Here is a 19,155-nt window from a genome sequence, read left to right as displayed (position 1 = left end):
GCTGTGATTCTTGTTTTCTTATTTGATCGACTGCATGTCAAATGTAAATTATATACATGTATATATCTTTTATTATTTTACAAAACTGTAATATATTAAAGTGTTGTAATTGAAAATTTGGACTTGACCCAACGCCTGTCAGCTGTTTAAAAGTACTTAGTATTCGCAAAATCCATGAAAAAATAATCTTATTAATAAATATTTGAAGCTTAATGGAAAAAATCAACACATTTTGAGCTGCCCAAGCCGTACCTTGTCCACAAAAAATGAGTAAATGTGTTCAAGGAACATTCTCATCATAAAATTTAGATTTATTATGCCGTCCTTATCATATATATACAATGTTCCATCTCCACATATATTCAACACTTTACTTAAGGTATTTTTATTCTTTATTCTTAATTTTTAACCGCGATCTCATGTTTCAGCTCAGCGAATAACAGAAATTTGCATGGCGAACCAATTGTCAGTATTGCTTATGGATTTACTGATTCACCGGCAGCCTTGCATTGAGTGACGAGAAATGTAAGAGCTATATTTTTTAACACCACCTTTCATCGATCATTAAACGTTTTATATTATGTGGATGCATGGATGAAAGTAAAGGTAAAGTGTTTTTGCATCATCGTCTACGTATAATACTATTTGTTACCATACAATACACTATAGCTGTATGTACTTTGAACTGTTGTTGCCAAGTGAACAATTTATCAGACTGCTCTTTTATTTACATTCCTTACCTACATACCCTATTTTAAATTTTGCAGATTTTTAAAATTGCTATGCACAATATGACACAGCACAAAATTTATGAAAGCAATAAGTGTCGCCTTGTACAAGTATATGTTATACACCCTCATATCACTGGAGGAAATACATCTTCGGTTGATTGTTTTTCTGTAACACACACCTGAAACCTGCAAGACACGAAGGGCAATAATTCCTATTCAGTTGTTAATGGATTTGGCAATAGACACGATGCTCATCACACGATGTGACTAATTGCAGTGACTGAAAACCCCATAAACACCAGGAGCGATCATAGATGGTAGATGTACACGATAAGGAGTGTCGCTCTAACGCGCCCTGCGTCTAATCATCGAAAGTCTCGTCTGTGAGTTATGTCATTTTTCGCGCCAAAAAAAGAAGACCAAGAGTAGGGGGAAACCGGAGTTGGTTCGGTTTTCGATTTTATGATCGATTCGTAAAATTTGTTTGATAACTAAGTACGTATTTTAATTTTCAATGCTCGCAATCCTCGTACTTGAATTAATCACTAAAGCATTTACATATTGTTTGAATAAATTTTGATTTTTTTAGTTTTTAGACGAAAGAAATTGCAATTTTTAAAACAGTTTGAATGCTGAAGCTTGTATTTGTTATAGAATCCCACTATGAAAAGCTCTCTTTCGTAATGGAAAATCCACATGATATATTACTTTTTATTATCAAGGTACATCTAAAAACTTTTTCAATTATTTTCATAAAATTTTCACTTTTGATTACACGTGCATAGAAAGTCAGTGACAACAACTAGGCTATGTTTGATTATCCTGAAGTTCACTCCACACCCCGTAAAATAGTTTTTGGGGTTTTTTTTGGACAATATGTCACAACGTGCATGGAGATTTAATTGCATTGTTAAACTGTTTATGATATCAGACTGCACGTCATCAGTCTTTTTCATTAAAATAATATTTTGAAAAAAATTATTATTACCATCCTTAAAACTGTTATTTTTCAGTAAAGTTATTATCATTGTTCACAAGAACATTAATAATCATACCTTTTAAAAATTTATCATTTTTTGCTTGTCTGAAAAACTTTAACCTCAAAAGGTGTGATGAACCGGTCATCTGGAAATCCGGATTTTGTCGGAGAGTTAAGAATATTTATTTTTTTAAGTTTAAGGTGAAAACTGTAAACTGAAAAGGATCGATTGAAGCCTTAATCCTTTACATATCTCGGGAAGGCGGAGGTAGTGATTGCATTGTAAAGCTGAACATTTGAATAATTTGTGACTCCGTATATCTTTTTCAGTATATGATAAAGCAAAATCATTAACAATTTCAATTTTTGTAGTTTGGTTTGAAGGTTTGTCAAGTTACAAGTCTGAAATTACTATGTTGAAAATCTTCTCTCAAATTTTGTATCAGGCATTTTTAATAAAATATTCGTGTAGGAAGGGATTGAGGCAACGATGAGATAGAACACAGTTTCCAATGTGGCAATGTTCTAGTGCCAGAGAGTAATAGGTTGAAAAAAAAATTCTAAAAACTCAACAAAGACATAAATAATGGCATCTTTCACCTGAGACAAGTGCATTTAATCAAATCGGGTGCCTTGAGCCATGGGAAGCTGACCAGCAATGACTGATGACGTCATCCCGTTTCTTTGATCTTGTCTCGGAGCCGAAAATAAATGTCTGAAATGCTACACTCTGTGGTTCCATAAAATTGAATTAAGTACCAGACTGCAGTGACCCATTTGGAGGTCTTTCCCCCATTGAAATGTTACTATAGCATTTCTAAGAGATTTCTATCTGGCAATCTATTTTCAAAACAATCTTTATCACATTGATTTTTACTATGAACTATATTCTTTTCTTATTTATAGTTTGCTGAATGAGTATCATCGTTTTAGTTTCAAGAAAGCTCGAAAATCAACGGGAAAATAACGATAAACATGGCATCCTTTTAATTAATCCACAATTAGACAAAATATAAAACTGCAGCTTAGTGCCTTTACAAGCAAACTCCCTTCAAATTAAAACCTAAGCGGTCCCTTTTCCTAAACCTACTCCATACTATAAAGACAACATTTCTGAAACTGGTCTTTTCCATCTATGTATTTATTAAGTATGTTATTTGTATAACATATGGGAAAAATCAGAAATACCTATGGTGTACTTGTAGAGTTTTGATTTTTAATGCAATACGCCAATGATTGTAAGTTATCTTCTTTCCTTGGTATTGATCTTCTCTTAATAGAAAAAGCGATACGTGTATATACAATTGAACGCAATGAAATCGCCGACATGGTAAAAAAAAAAACCTCGATATTAATTCCAAATATACATGTGTCAGAATTTTCTAAATAAATGACCAAATAACACTACAACTTTCCTGTATTATTTCAAAAATACACATCGGTTGTCCACGGATTTTTCTTTTTCATATTCAGCAGTTTCAGACGTGGTCAACACTTCGTTCTCCAAACCTTTGCTGCAAAATAAAAGGAACGATGAACCAATAAATGTTGATAAACTCATTTATTTCTGAGTGTTGTCACTTAACATACAAAATCCTACTTGGCACTCTATTTGAAACCGAGACCCATCAAACTCCTCTCTGTTTCATACAAGTGTAAGACTGTGGGGTTGACTGACCGCTCTGTCAGCCAGAACAGGACAATTGTCTAGCACTACAACTACACGTATAGCCAAGATCTTAGTCGCTTCATTGTTTATTAAGGAAGCTGGATGATTTTAAATTGCTATCAGATTTTCCTTTTAATCTTAAATATGACATTTTGGCCTTAAGCTACAATTTAGAAAAGAAAAAAAATTCAAATACTTTAAATTGAAAATTTGAATATTTTCCTAAATCTTTACAAAGAATTCTTCACCTCAAGGAGATTATTTAAGAAATAAAGTACGAGTTTTCGTGAATGTTGCAGAATAACTTCCTCGTTTTCGAAATGCTGTTTCAAAACATAAAAGCCTTGGTGTTTAATGCATAACGCGCTGAAAAAAAAACCCCAAACAGCATAGCATATATAGTGTGCAACACCTTCACCCCCGCACTACACACACGAATCTCAATTTATAAACTAAGGATGATTGACTACTATGTATCAATGTCACAGTGCTAGGTACACATGTACTTTGAGACCGTGACATGGTAACATTAACGCAACTAGCTCTCTTAGAAATACGGTGCAAATGACTAGCGATTCTATAGTTTGGGTTTTTGGATCTATTCGTATAGATTATCCTAACTTGGAAAGCATCATTTGATGGTGAACGCGGGATCTGTAAATATATGATGAAACAGGAACTAACGACGGTCATGGGATATCGGAGAACCTTATCTTAACAAGGATCTCCAGCCCGCTGATCCGACGGGAAGTGACGAAAACCAAAGTCCTCTTTAAAGCTTACAACCCTCTGGGAGAAAGAAATCTTTCCAAGTCTTAATGGAGGCTTTGTTAGTATGCATATGTAACAGGATTCTACATTTTACCACCAGTATTCTTGCTGGCATTGAAATTGGTTAACTGATTGGCTCACAGATCGTATATCTGTTGGTAATTGAAATATTATGAGAAACCAATTTCATTACCATCATATGTCGTTGGACAATTGATAATTAAGGGTATTATCGGGGTTGTTTTTTCGCTCTCGCTCGTCTGTGCCATTCGTTATGTGATTGTTTGGTTTAAGTTTAGCTTTCTCTCTCTATGAATACGTTTTGATTAAAGATCGATATTCTGTGTGTTTCCTCCATAATTGTTTTGAAATGATATTTCATTGAAAATTGATGCATGGAAAATTGTCTGTCAAATGCATATTATGTTTAAGAAATATATACGTTAAAAAAAAAACCAACAAACACCCCCCCCCCCCCCCCCAAAAAAATGATAAGGCTAATACAAGTGTGAATCTTTGCATGCAAACATGATGAACTCGCGAGTCGTGTACTTGTGCTAAATCAGAGGATGCGATATTAAATAATCTTCCTAAGAGGAAGACAAGGAAAGGCTTTCTGAATTACTCTGGGATTTGCCTTTAAATCTTGTCGTATCGTGCAATACTGCGACATCTGCTTATTTGAGATGTCATAGCGGCGCTCTTTGGGTTTTGATGGTGTTTCACCAGCAGCTGTGTAGTATTGCGTCACATCTCGAATAGAGGTGCTCGAAAATAATTTGAATTATTGAGGGAAGCATGACTCATATTAGGAGATTTTTTTTTTCTCTCACCTTAATCAATACAAAATCTGAAGTCTTTATTTCTGCTGAATAATTCTGTTTAGAGATCAGCTTCTTTTTTCCGCTCGAGAAAAAAAATACCGATATTTTGCATATCTAAAACAAAGATCTCTGAAAAGAATGGGGGTAATTTCTTGATTTAAATGAATTTATTCATCAAGCAGAAATAGCAAGGTAGCAACAAACTTTTTTAATATAGGATGAGGTACTTAGGTGAAGCATTTCTCTTAAATGACAATACATATTTTTTAAATTGTTATATGCTTAAAGAATGATATAGTCTAGCATGAAATCAATATTAGTCCTTGGATATTACTTTTCATCACTAACATTTGCTAGCGATCGTACTTCAGTAAATTGATAAGAATTGCTATATAGTTAGTAATAGAACCTACTAAGAGATGTAGTAAACGAACACTATTACTAAATTAATCGAAAAATATTTTATGAATATTAATAGGATATTAAGATCATGTAATTGAAACCATTATACAAGCACATATTGCTTGGATAATGTAGAATTTAATTTGTTGCTAGGACGTTGATAGAACCTGTTACAAAATAGTAATAAAACGTATGTGTGTGTGTGCGTGTGTCCTTCTGACATCTTTTAACAATTAAAATATGAACTATGTTAATATAGAAAATATATAAAATTAAGGAAGGGGTCTTTTTTTTCGACTTGTCCAAAGTGAATTTGATTAAATGTGCAAGATGAAAAGAAATTAAAAATATCATATTTTCTTTCTTTTTTACTATCATACAACTTGGCATAGAAATAGTAAACAAAGTTTAGAATCTAACAAGGACTATATTTTTGCCGGAACTTTGGCGTAGGAAAATATGACATGTTTTTGCAATTCAGAATTACGGTAGATTCATTAGTCTATTTGGCATTTTTAAAACAATAGCATTAATTTTGGATTTTTTTTCAACTAATGTGAACTAATTACAAAATACTTGGGTTTCAGAATATGTTTTTAAAATATGATTTGCCTATGAAATTTTACATTGTATTATATTATATCACATTATACTCGTTTTTTAAGCGTTAATTCTAGAAATAGATTTGTGTAAAAAAAATTAATCATTAAAATCGGATTTTCTCTCTTATTAAATGGTCAATATATTAGCGTTTCTGTCAATTTATATTTTAATATAAGGTCATCATAATATATGTAAAAATCAGAAATATTTTGATATTGGAAACATAAAAAATAATCAAAATATCTACATTTATTTTTATCATCCTTTAAGTTGAGGAAAAGGTAGTGACATTGATCTGACCTTGATGCGAAAACAAGATGAACAAATTTTATTAAACTGATTGAATCATTTGTTTATATGAAATGTTTAACTGTGTCAAAATTTCATGAATTTCTTAATATATGAAGGTCTGATAACGAGAAGACCTTTTCCTTAGAAGATGCCAGAAGGACATATCAGTTAATATCAGTATTTCATTAGGATAAAATGTGTTGATATTAAGACTTAAATTCGGGAAAACAAAAAAACCTGAATGTAATGATTTTGAATGCTTTTATGAAAAGATTTTTTGAAATAACAAAAAACAAAAAGCAAAACAAAACAAAAACCACCGCCTGAGTTGTTTTGTGCTAAAATCATATTTCTCTGGAGGTTTCTGCAAGTCTCGTGTTTGGCACACGACACCATACTAATAATATCTTGAACAGAAACAATTTTTTTTTTCTTACCGAAGAAAATTAATGGATGAAATGTCTAATATAGTTATATGAAAACGTTGTCTGAAAGTTGTCGCGAAAGTTCAAAAATACCAGCGGAATTAGATTGACTTCACTGCGATAATGGTTTCTTGAAACAGGAATGTCACGGCGCTCCCGGAAATGTTATTTGTCTGAGAAAGGACTTTAAGTATGAGAACACAGGAGTTAATTTAAGTGTAATTAAAGACTTAGCCCCCTCCAAAACCCCAGCAGACATTGGCCCACTACACCGGAGAATTTCTACAATGGCGCTCACGTTTCCTCGACAGACTGACTCTAATTAAGTTTACTATTCTAAGAACCTATAATATTAAAGCTACCAGCAGTGAAATAATGCTCTTCTGTTATCTGTTTCCTTTTGATTTCCTTGATATTAAAACGGTATTCTGTAATTACATACCTCCTTTAAGCTATATCATAAATTAACGTATTTAATATTTTTTGCGAAGAAAAAAAAACGAGAGAGAGAGAGAGAGAGAGAGAGAGAGAGCATTCTAGAATTCAGAAAAATAAACAGCTATCGAAAGGATGTTGTTTCGTGGGTCTGGTTTCTTATTTTTGCGGGAATATCGGGAAAGATTGGGCAATGTACCCACAAAATACTGTTTATTATTCGTTCTGAGCGTGTCAGAAAGTATGTCATGAAACAATAAATGCTTGTCTATTGCAATAAACGTATAATTAGTAAGGTGGAGGGAAAATTGGTTAGAGACTGGGATAGAGATTTTATATTGCATCAGATAGATTTTCTCACAGTTTTTTTTTATCTTTTAAAAACTAAACGTTTAGTGTTGTATATTTCATCATCACATTAACTTAACATTTCACTCCAACAGTTGTTTTTTTTTTTTTTTTGTTCTGAAAGTACCAATTCGATATATACATGTATACTATAAATAGGGAGTTCCCATGACGTGTAGCCGCAACACAAGCAGGCAGACGGACATAGATAGATAGATAGATAGATAGATAGATAGATAGATAGATAGATAGATAGAAAGATAGATAGATAGATAGATAGATAGATAGATAGATAGATAGATAGATAGATAGATAGATAGATAGATAGATAGATCGATTTAAAGGCGGGAGGAGGAGGGGGCTCCGAACTATTCTCTTTACAAAGCATGAAGGCTATGCTTGATCACTTCTCCAAAGTTAATGGGATCGGGACCTGTCCAGTAGGAGAGAAACACACCGATACCTCAGCTTTAACGAGTCTTCTATCTTCTAATCACGGGAAAACTTCATCTTTAAGTAGCCATTCCCTCCCATAAATCATAAGTAAAACATAATTACAATGAATAATAAATAGAACGGGAATACAAGATCAAGCAACTTTTCTTGCACTAAAGGGTCGTTATTGCGGCCATGAGGGGCTGATTAGATCCGGAATGATATCGAAACATGGGCCTCATCCTGGTCCCTCAAAACAGAGGAGGATAAAAAAAATCAATTATTCAGTGTGAAAAAATCGCATTCAGCTAAAACAAATAAGGCCTAGGGATTAGTTTATGGCGCTAGATTGAAACACAGATCGACTTTAATGGAATTTCATTGAATTTTAAACTGAAGAAATTTTGTAAAGGAAATTTGGCTTGCATGATAGAAAGTAAAAGGATGATTTCGTTGCTTTGGTTTTGGGAACTTGCAGACGATTGAAATCACTGCGATGGTTGTGTAGAAAAGCCCTGAAAGAAATACTCAGTGAGTAACTAACATTTGAGAAAAAAAAACCCGACCAGGGACCTGCAGTATCGAACACTGGTATCAATAAATATATTACATTCTAAATCATTATTTTACTGTTCGGCGCACTTCATCATATCATATTTTGTTGAATGCTTTAGATTTATGTGCAGTTTCTATATACGACACGAGAGAGAGAGAGAGAGAGAGAGAGAGAGAGAGAGAGAGAGAGAGAGAGAGAGAGAGAGAGAGAGAGAGAGAGAGAGAGAGAGAGAGAGAGATGCTGTTTATATTTTATATTTCATGTCTCGATGATTGACAGCCGGCGAAATTGTGTTTTCTGAAAGGTGGTTATTTGGGGGGTTTCGTCCCGTCGTTTTTATGGGCTATTTTCTTTGTCTTCCGTGCCATTATATTAATAACCATTCCGGATTATCTCATTCTTGGAAACGATAACCCGAGAGTTCCCGCGTTAAAGGAGCGCATACTTTACTTTTATGAGCTTCGCCTTAGTCTAATCAATACTGGAGGGACAGACTTTTGGTATCAAAGAATACTAAATTTCTTCTTGTGGTTCTTTCAAAGGATTCTCTGTAGAGATTCGTCGACGCACGTGCAAGACACGTCTTCTAATTAAATTTCAGGATGGTATGAACAATCTTAAGAACGACCAAAGACGAAAATGGATCTGTATTCTAATTCAGTGTTTATGCCGTCCTTAACATGAATTAAAATATCGAACAAAAGAAAACTAGCATGCCGTTATGTATGGTAACTATCATTCCGTTATTCAAAAGGTTTTTTCCCAGTTTGGAAAAAAAAATGTAGAAGCAAATAGATTTTTGCACAGAGTAAATGTACTTTATAACCTAAATTCTGATGTATATTGAACAATTTTTAAATCAAGAATATTTATTGATATCTTGTATTAAGATTCAATAACCGAAACTAGTAACAATATGTGACATGATTTTGCATGTAGCTCACCCGAGCTCAGAGCTCACGTGAGCTTACCTATCACATTTTTTTCCGGCGTCCGTCTATCCGCCTGTATATAAACGTTTTACATTTTCTACTTCCTATCCTGAACCAACTTCAACTAAACGTTATACAAATCAACCCTTGGCGAAGGAGTTTTAAAACTATGGATTTTTTTTTAAATTCTCAAGAACCAAATAGTATGTAAACTCAAAACTTTTGCTTTCTGTAAATGGTAAATTTTAGTTTCTCCAAATGAAATATATAAGGAAGTTTATGATTTATTCATACCCCCAAAAAACCCCACTATAGGTCATATAGGAACCGATTTTATTTAAATAGAAATGATAGGGGAAGTCCCTCTGATGTACATTTTGACATTGGTGAAATTAGTGTGGCAAGCTGCATGTGTACATGTAGCCGATATGATTTTCCAAATTAGTCACATTTTATCCTCTGTTGTAACGGCGAGAACAGGGTTTCCATTTTTAAAAATAAGATACATTTTAAATGAAACCTATTACTAGTATGTTTTAGATTTATTAAATCTTACTCTTTGCTTAGTTATAATCAGATAATGGTCGTTCCAATTCTCGGGAGGAGCGTGTCAGCAAACAAACAAAATTAGGGGGTGATTTTTTTCTAAAGAACAATTGAAGATATAATGTGTAAAATCATTATAAAAGCAAGCTAGTGCACAACCCCAAACCTTAGGGATCACAGGAAGAGGCCACAATTGGATGTAGGTCCAATTCAGATATCATGCATGCAATCGAAAACAGATTTTTGTGCCAAACTTAATTAACACATTTCTTACGCATTCTCATTAGTCGATCCCTAAACATTTTTAAAGATAACATTGTATTATTTCTGGAGATATTTAATACAATCGAACTGATACATTTTTATGTATATGACAATACAAAGCAATTAATAAGTGAGTTAACTTTGCGCGATGGATGGTTAGATGTTGTACAAGAAAAGACCGAATTTACAGAATATCTTGGCGAAAGGCCGGCCAACTTTGCTTTTTTTCTTTTATTGAAAAACATCCTGCCGCAAGAGGATACTCCCATTGACACCTGTTTTAAAACATGTCGCTGCTAGTTTTGTTTTGGGTTTTTTCTATGGTGCCATTAGAACAAAAAGAGCGCAATGCAAGTGACTTTGCAGGCACGTAGCATCGTTTTTGAAAGGGGTGGGGGGGGGGGGGGCAGACGCATCCAAAAAATCTTGACAAGCAATAAAAGAAAAGGGAAAAAAAAGATTATGTTTATTCCCTTATTTACAATTCAATTTTCACATGGTCCCATAAAAGTGGGGGGGGGGGGGGGGGGGGGGCTCCAATTTAATTTTTTTGTATGTAAATTTAAGAAAAATCTTTGCTGCGCAAGGTGGGGGGGGGGGGGTGGGCGCTGATGCTAGGTGCCTGCATTGATATTCTAGTCAGAGTCTAGAGACAAAATAACTTCCCTGTACTCTTTTATAAATAAAAAAATAAGCTTTTGATTTTATATTTAAAATTCTAAGAGACCAATACTGTACCTGCACTTTATAGGGAACGCATGATTGAGTACTAAGCTTTTTGTATGTATCTAAAACAACGTTTGACAAGTTTATTTTTATTTCCTTTCTCAAATTAAAAGCCAATTCAATAGATTTTTTCGCAAAAATATATACCTAAAAAAATTACGATCTTTTAAATTTGTCGAAAATTGTAAAATGCATGCAAGACATTCAGAATTCATAACTCATCCTTAGAATTCATATGCAACAACTGACATTAATCCAAAAATAGAGCTCCAAGGATGCAACAATATGAATTTCATTTTGAAAATCACACTGTCAGAAATTGTCTTGATTGTATATACGAATGAACAATGGTAAATTCCGTCGCTTGAAAATTTGGTACTTAAAACATCTAGATCTCTAACGTGGGAACTAGAACATAGTTTATTGAGATTTGTAATTTTACGAAAAAGGACCAAGAAACTTTGGTTCTCAACATCTTATATAAAGGACTAAGGTTCGTTTGTTGAAAATCGTCCCTTTGGTGCAAAACTATTGACAAGGACGGGTTTAACTACTTCAAGATGTCTTCGCCAACTGATAGTAAGTCAATAGATGTCTAAAATTATCAAGAATGTTCTTGTGTTAAACTCGATTTTTTTTGTCAAGAGCCTCTTTATAAACGACTTGTTTATCGATGGCATTGAAAAGATAGTTGAGAAATATAAAAAAACTGGGAATTCGTCATCTCGAGAGAGATCCGATTGTGCAGTTTAGGATATACAAAGCACAGAGCTTTGAGGGATTTTGATAGTTTTTCCCCATTATAATGGAATACTGGTTCATTTTAAAAGATTCGTATAAACTAATCACCTCGACAAATGGATTTTTTACGAATTGTTTGTCAATAGTTTCTTGTTACGCCTCCCAGAGGGATGGGCGACCCGAATATTTTGACCATTGATCTATATGCGTGTGGTATTCTATAGAAAAAATATCCTTGCAATTTTCAAAAAAAGTGTTTGATGAACACCTTATATTTTGTTAAATCGAGTACCGACAGAACACCTCGACTATAATTATCTTTATGGCTTGTACCCATCACTGTTTTCAATTACATGTATTTCCAAATGGGGGTATAATGCTTTATTTCATGATGATGATGATGATGATGATGATGATGATGATGATAATGATGATGTTAATGATGGTAATAATTTTTCAAGTTGTTTGCATGTTATAGATGATGATGAATATCTTGAAGTTGTTTTGTATGCAATTTGAAGATCATGAATATCTTGAAGTTGGTTAATATACATGCTGTTGATTTTAATGAATATCATCAAGTTATTTTGTATGCATGTTGTAAATTATGGCGAATATGTATGCACGTTGTAGATATATAATAATGAAAAGAGTTATTTAGTATGCATGTTGTAGGTGATGATTATCTTGAGGATGAATTGTATGCAATTTGAAGATAATGATGAATAAATTGAAGTTATTTAGCATGCATGTTGTAGATGATGGTGAATATCCTAAAAATATTTTATATGCATTTTGAGATGATGGTAATAATAATAATAAATATTTTGTTTCAGCATGTGTATTTGAGACGATGCATTCTTATTTGAATCGACTATAACATTCTTTCCAAAACGGCCCGTAAAAGCAAAAGAGTGTAAACAGTCTTTTATACTCAGTATGTATTAAGTAAGTCTATTCTAATGCCCTAAACAGCCGATAAATTGGGTTAAAGATGTTTTGAAAATGTAGTTTATAATGGAGTTGTTTTTGGTATTCATATTGTTGATGATAATGACCAAAACTTGAAAGTTAATTCGTATACATGTATATGTTGCAATAGATAATGAATATTTTTATATGCGATAATATTTTGTATATACATCTAAATGACGAAGACCATCTTTAAAATATTATTCTAAACATTCTGTTGATAATGAATGATGAATTTGAAGGGTGTTTTACATGCAATGCGAGGGTGATGAAGGTTTTTTTCTTGGTGAACACGTTATAGATGACGATGAATTTGAAGATGTTTTATATAAACTGAACCAAAGTTTCAAGTGTTCACCTAATGAAATGTATTAATCGTATAAATTTGACACACACGTTTGCCTTGCCGTTGGGTGGATGATTTTCATCTACCTCTCAATATGTTTAGAACGATATAGCGACTTTGACCTCTGGTTGCGACCCAAGACCTTGGCATTAGCTGGATATCATGAACACTTCCGGTTTGGTTGCGTTTCCCCGAGAGCTTCCGGATTGTTGTTGGTTGTCGATGAAAATGATGATTCATTGAAAAATTATGGCAAAATTGCTTTTTATACTGATTATATTTAAGACAGTATCGAGGACGAAATGAACAGAAGATTTAAAGTGAGTACAACTTGTTTTAAGTATAATAAGTATAATTCAGACACCAACATTTTAACGACTGTGGTTTGTTTCCTTCAATGGTTATTCTGCTATTTCTGCGCATTCTAAGTGTTTTACATTTGAGACTAAAAGTGGAAACTAATTTCAATTGGGAAAGGATTGCCATGTATTTGGAATTGCAATATGAGGCACAGGTGAAACGTTCCAAACGTTCTTAATTTTGTAACTTCATAAATTCTTAATATTCACAACAATCTTACGACACCGATTCAAAAGGCAAAGCAACACTGTTTGTTCTATTATTTTTTGAAAGTTTTCTTGATTTTATTCACCACATTGTCACATAAAATCTACTTTTTGATTCTTTCATCAATAACACAAGATTCACATTACAAACTCCATACAACAAAAAACGTATCTTCTCGTAAAAAAAACGTGGATCGAGAGAATAAAAACAAAGCTGCAATAAATATTTATAGGAACACGAAGAATGTCATATAAATGCAACTGAGATGGTACATATACATGTAAATTAACCATAGAAACCAAAACAATACTGATATCGACAGTAGCGGTGAATTTGAAGAATGAAATCATATCGGAAATTCGCAGACAATTTATATACCAAGTTTTTACAATTAATTATTAAAATGCATCAGAACTAGTTGGCCGAGTGAAAATAAAAACTGAACAATATACCGTATATTTCATTTTCATGACAATCGTCAGAAATTAGCCTCGTATTGATTAGTTTAAATGGAGAAAAGAAATGATTACCCGTGACAACTGAAAAAAAGCGAGAGTCCGTGGACATTTTATAAACAAACTACAAAAATGTATACCAAATATAAAACCAAGAAAACATGACTGAAGGGAAACAACAGTCAGTCAAATTTGTCAAAGTCAGCAAGTCATGGTTTACAAAATATAGAACAACCGATAAAAAGAAAGAATCGAGTCACTATACATATGGAATGATTGTTGTCTTTCTTACAACTCAAGTCTCCAACAACACTTTTGAAGATTTTTTTTTTCACTTAAAGTTGTAAAGATGATACATAGAGCAGAGTTTTATCAATGAATGACAGAAAATGAGGGATGAAATATTGCACGAGAGTTTATCAGATGAACAATGAATCATGTTTGGTATTAATATCACAAAATAACACTTTGATCAAGACAGCGGAGAACGCTCCTGCTCGTCCATTCCACGGGTCGTATTCTGCTTTTAATCATTTCTTGAAAACATCGGTCATGCTATCAGAAATAATGTTCCTTTATCGAACATATTGTGCGATGAACCTTGCTACAATACTAGCAGCCTCGTTTTAGTTATCGCCGACCTCGATCTGGATTCCAAAATAGAGGTTTCTTCATTACTGAAAGACCTGGATGGGGAATTTCTCATAATTTTCCCTTTTAGATGAGTCTGCACGGTTTCACCTTGGTAGATATACAAGTATGGAAGATAATGTCGATAATAACACAAATGTAGGAAAATGAATCGTTAATAATGAACAATTATTGTTTTTTTGCTCGGCCTGCCGTCCGCTTCTGTCATCTGTTTCCCCTGTAATGAAGAACAAAATTATATAGAACATGTCTCATATCCTTCTTGAAATATACCACTTCTTACAAATCAATATATACTTGTCAACAAAGTCATCTTGCACTATACGTGGTTTATAAAAGAGGAAATTATTACAGTTGTCATATTACAGCTAATGCAGTAAGCTTCACATAAAATCCACGAAATGAAGCATAGTTTTCCCTTTCGTCTTATTTCGTCCACCTCTGATTATAAATGAGAATGGAATTGTTCGATATTGCAATGAATTTATTCCAATGATCTACTTTAAATGCTTATAGCCTATATATGACTATATAAAGCATATATACACGTATGCTTTGATAAGGTGCCGATACCTCTACTCACAACTTTTTTTTCTACTAATGAGTATGAAAGCAAAAATCGGATGCAATCCATATATTTGAGAAAATGAGAAGAATGGTTTTGCAAAAGCAGTATTGTTCATCTTTTTCATACGTTCAAAGTTTAGTTAGGTATTATTCTGACACCTGTTTCAGTCGAGATTTGTTTATGAATTACCTGTAAATAAAAATTGGTTTTTACATAGTGATCTCATACATATTCTTTTCATATATTACTTTATTCCTGAAATTGGAGAGCAATTTGGCAATGCTTCACCAGAAAGTAAAAGGAATATCCAAAAAATAGACTAAATTATACCGAACCTTTTTTTAATCTGATTTATTATTAAAATGAATGCAAACTAATTCATATATAAGTAATTTTACCTCCATTCTCATTCACTGCTCTTTCTCTGTTTTTACTCGCTGCTGAAAAAAAGAAAGAAATAGTCACGATGACTTGCACTGAAACAAACACCTGTCAATCACATGTAAGTTGTAACTTTCATGCTACTAACAACTTGCTGTTAACCAAACGATGCAACGCCCATGCTCAACATAACAATTGTGTATAATATTACAAATGTACAAAGACAGCATGCATTATCTTCTTCATCTCATGGTTTCGTTTTCATATTTCAAAATATAAAATGCTTCAGGTGCAGAAAGAGGACATGTAGTTTATTTGTCCGATTGGGGTGTTAATTTCCCTCCGCGCTGGTCCAGTGTCATGGCATGGTTTATGTGAGAGGAAAGAATGCATATCATGATGATTTCCATTTAAGTGGGAAGTATTTTCATATGACTTATAAAAATGTCGCAATAACAATGGAATGTTTCGGACTTTACTGGTGCAAAGCATGAAAGAAACCATATCATTACTAGTATGTCATAAACATTCCGCAAAAAAAGAAAAAAGAAAAAGAAAAGAGAATCATATGCTACACGTGCTGCAATAACAGAAAAATGAAAAACGGACGAAATAAAAACTGAATATGAGAAGATAGTGTAAAATGAGCGTAACTTTATAAAGTTACATAGTGCAAACTCTGTTGCACAATTTTTAGTGCATTTAAGCGTCTGACCGTGCTTTTGTTAAAACTTTTTTTTAAAACAATCGTTAGAAATACTTACCATTGATCACTTGCACATTGTGACTCTTAATGGTCAGATCGGTGCTTCTGCATATATACATTCCCGAATGTTTCATCTTACTCCTCTCAATTTCTAGAGTGCTAATTAGAGTCTTTGTCTCTGGACTATGAAATTTTGTTATGATTATTTCGTCCTGAACACTACTTTGAATCTTAAGTCCCTGGAAAAACCAGTCCACATCCTCGGGCGCGTGAAGCACCCCCGTGGCATTGCAGGACAGACGAATTGCTTCCCCTTGGTCTACGAACTCTGCCCCTGATAGTGTGAGGGCTGAAATTAGAATGGTCAGTCTCAGCATCTTCATCTTGTATTTTTTTTGTGTATGAGCAGGGTTCCAACCATTATTTTTGAAACTTAAAAAAAATTTTCCTTTGTGCTTAACTTTTTTTCGTCCAAGACTCGTTATAAAAGCCGTACTTTTAACAAAATTTAAAAGAATTCAGTCATAGAGATTTTCCCCTCAAATTCTTTACCTATATTGCATGGGTTATTGAGAAATTCCTGATAAGTAATTTTTTAAACTGCTTCTTTTAAGCCGCCTGAATCCAAACAACAATTAAATATGCAAAGTAATTTTAGCAAACTGATCCAAAGTAATACAACTAAAACTATAAAAATATACACTAGAAGAAACATCAAGCTAGGAAGTAAACCATGAAATTTTTTGCCATTCAAATAACTAAATGCGTTTGCCAAAAGAATGCATCGGTAAATAGCACGAGTATCTCTAGGAACACCTCTCTCTCTCTCTCTCTCTCTCTCTCTCTCTCTCTCTCTCTCTCTCTCTCTCTCTTTGATATGCATCGACTTCTAATCAACATCAGTTTATCAAACCAGACGGACACAAAGACGTGACCCACCAAAATCATTGAATCAATTTACAAACCACAAAACGGTGTAAGTACAGGTTTATTAACTGCAAAACTAAAGTGCACGCCTTTTATAATTGTAGACCTAGTTACTCTGACAGTCTATTTCCTGATTCAATCATCTGAAAATATTAAATGTCTGATCTATTTTGATTTAAATTGTGTCATCAAATTCATATGCATTTGATCCTTTTCATCAATTATTGCTGCAATAACGTTGGAATTCTGATTCCCTTGTTGGTTAATTGATGGCTGAACATGATAAAACTATCAATGTTTGTAATGGATGTGTTCTAAACTGCCTCATTTGATTGCTATTCAGTGTGACTCTTTTTTAAAATATTGGTTAATGCCATATTTGTCAATTAGGATTCAAATAAAACTACTATACAGCTAATTTGATTAACATTTTGTATGTGTATGCTCTCAGTTCATCTAAAAGTTACGTCATCATTTTGCATTTCAACATTCTGCTCTGTTTTTTAAAAACGTCATTTAATTGTTAATCAATACTTAAATAAATCAGGTTTGCCTGCGTTGTAATTTGATAGAGAATTTTATGTTTATTAAAATGATACTATTCACATATTTGACATAGATATGCTTAATTAGTATTGCATGAATAACAATTGATACATTGATTGAAATTAAACATCTACCAAGTGTGATTCCCTCTATTTCTCACAGAAATTGATTGAAATTCATAGCTCAGTAAAAATTGACAGAATTGAAATCTACACGCCCGTTTACCGATTGGTCGATACCTACATCAACCTAAGAAAAAACACGGACAGCACGAAATAATCATGATGTCAGACTCAAATTCCCATAGGAGACGATTTGGCTGTTTCTTTTAGCTAACGTTAACAATAATTCAGTAATTTTTTATTTATTTTTTTAGATCAATTGATTAAATTGTTAATATAAACAATAAAATGCTTTCTGTGATGATACATGCGGGTTATGAAGGTAGCCATCATTGCAAAAACAATTTACATAACCCGCTAACGCGGATTATGTATATTTTCTGCAATATCGCTACCTTCATATCCCGAATGAATCACCAAAGAAAGCATTTTATTGTTTGAATATACCATATTCCTGGCATATACTGAATTTCAATTGACAAAATGTATCGACATGACATAAATTGCTAAAAAAAATATTGATTTCAAACACTTGAAAGAGAGTTCTGGTGACATTAAACTGTCATCTATTCTGATAAACATTATGAAGTAATTTCTCTAGAGCAATATCGTGGGAACTGACATTAAATATGCGTTTGACGTATAGCGACTTAGAACATAGACAAGACACCGATTATACACGCTTGACAGTAAATCTTACGTTACACTGTGACATCATCACTACGTTCAACAGTATGACGAACATGAAATGGACACCACCGATACGTTAACCAATGGTGTTGTGTCCAACTGACACAGATTAATGCATTGAATACTGACATTTTGTTACGAACAGTTGTGGATCGTACTTGACACGAACAAAAAATGGCGCAACCGAGTGATTGAGCAGACTACAGATCATTAAAATACCAACAAAAATTCTGTTAACTTGGTTGACACTGAATTTAAAAAAATCATAACGATTCTAAGTTAACTTTATAACTTTGACATTGACAATGAATGGTGATATTGCTATGTCGTGATTTAATGATTGGATGGACAGTGATTTAAACCGAAACTGAAATTGATGATAATTATTTGCTATACAGTGGTTTTAAAATGACAGTTAACCTGATAACAGTGAAACTGACAGGTAGTGATTTGTTGGAAAGGAATTCGATAGATTATGGCCAAGGTGTACAGACAGTGACATTGAAACTAACATCACATCCATGACATCTATCAAATATCGGTGTT

At 33.2% G+C, this 19,155-nt stretch overlaps 2 protein-coding genes across 5 annotated transcripts in view; both read right to left on the bottom strand.

The window, feature by feature from the left end:
* Positions 1-2,119, bottom strand: part of LOC105322746 (uncharacterized) — a 127,477-nt gene extending 125,358 nt beyond the window's left edge. The window contains exon 1 of the mRNA XM_066087848.1: positions 2,109-2,119. The gene's annotated coding sequence lies outside the window, so the exon portion shown is untranslated. The remainder of the gene's footprint in view (positions 1-2,108) is intronic.
* Positions 2,120-13,609: 11,490 nt separating this feature from the next.
* LOC105330132 (limbic system-associated membrane protein) overlaps positions 13,610-19,155 on the bottom strand; it is a 40,097-nt gene continuing 34,551 nt past the window's right edge. For 3 of the 4 annotated variants that reach the window (XM_034470523.2, XM_034470522.2, XM_034470526.2), the window contains 3 exons: positions 16,383-16,673; positions 15,636-15,677; positions 13,610-14,886 (listed from right to left, as the gene is read on the bottom strand). In XM_034470523.2, the coding sequence (XP_034326414.2) occupies positions 14,756-14,886; positions 15,636-15,677; positions 16,383-16,673 (464 nt within the window). In that variant the 3' untranslated portion in view covers positions 13,610-14,755. The remainder of the gene's footprint in view (positions 14,887-15,635; positions 15,678-16,382; positions 16,674-19,155) is intronic. The other variant, XM_034470525.2, reaches the window with a different exon arrangement.

The sequence above is a fragment of the Magallana gigas genome, chromosome 6 (assembly GCF_963853765.1).
Source record: "Magallana gigas chromosome 6, xbMagGiga1.1, whole genome shotgun sequence".
Classification (NCBI taxonomy): Eukaryota; Metazoa; Mollusca; class Bivalvia; order Ostreida; family Ostreidae; genus Magallana; species Magallana gigas.
The sequence above is the reverse complement of the archived record's forward strand: the minus strand, read 5'-3'. Positions and strand labels throughout refer to the sequence as shown.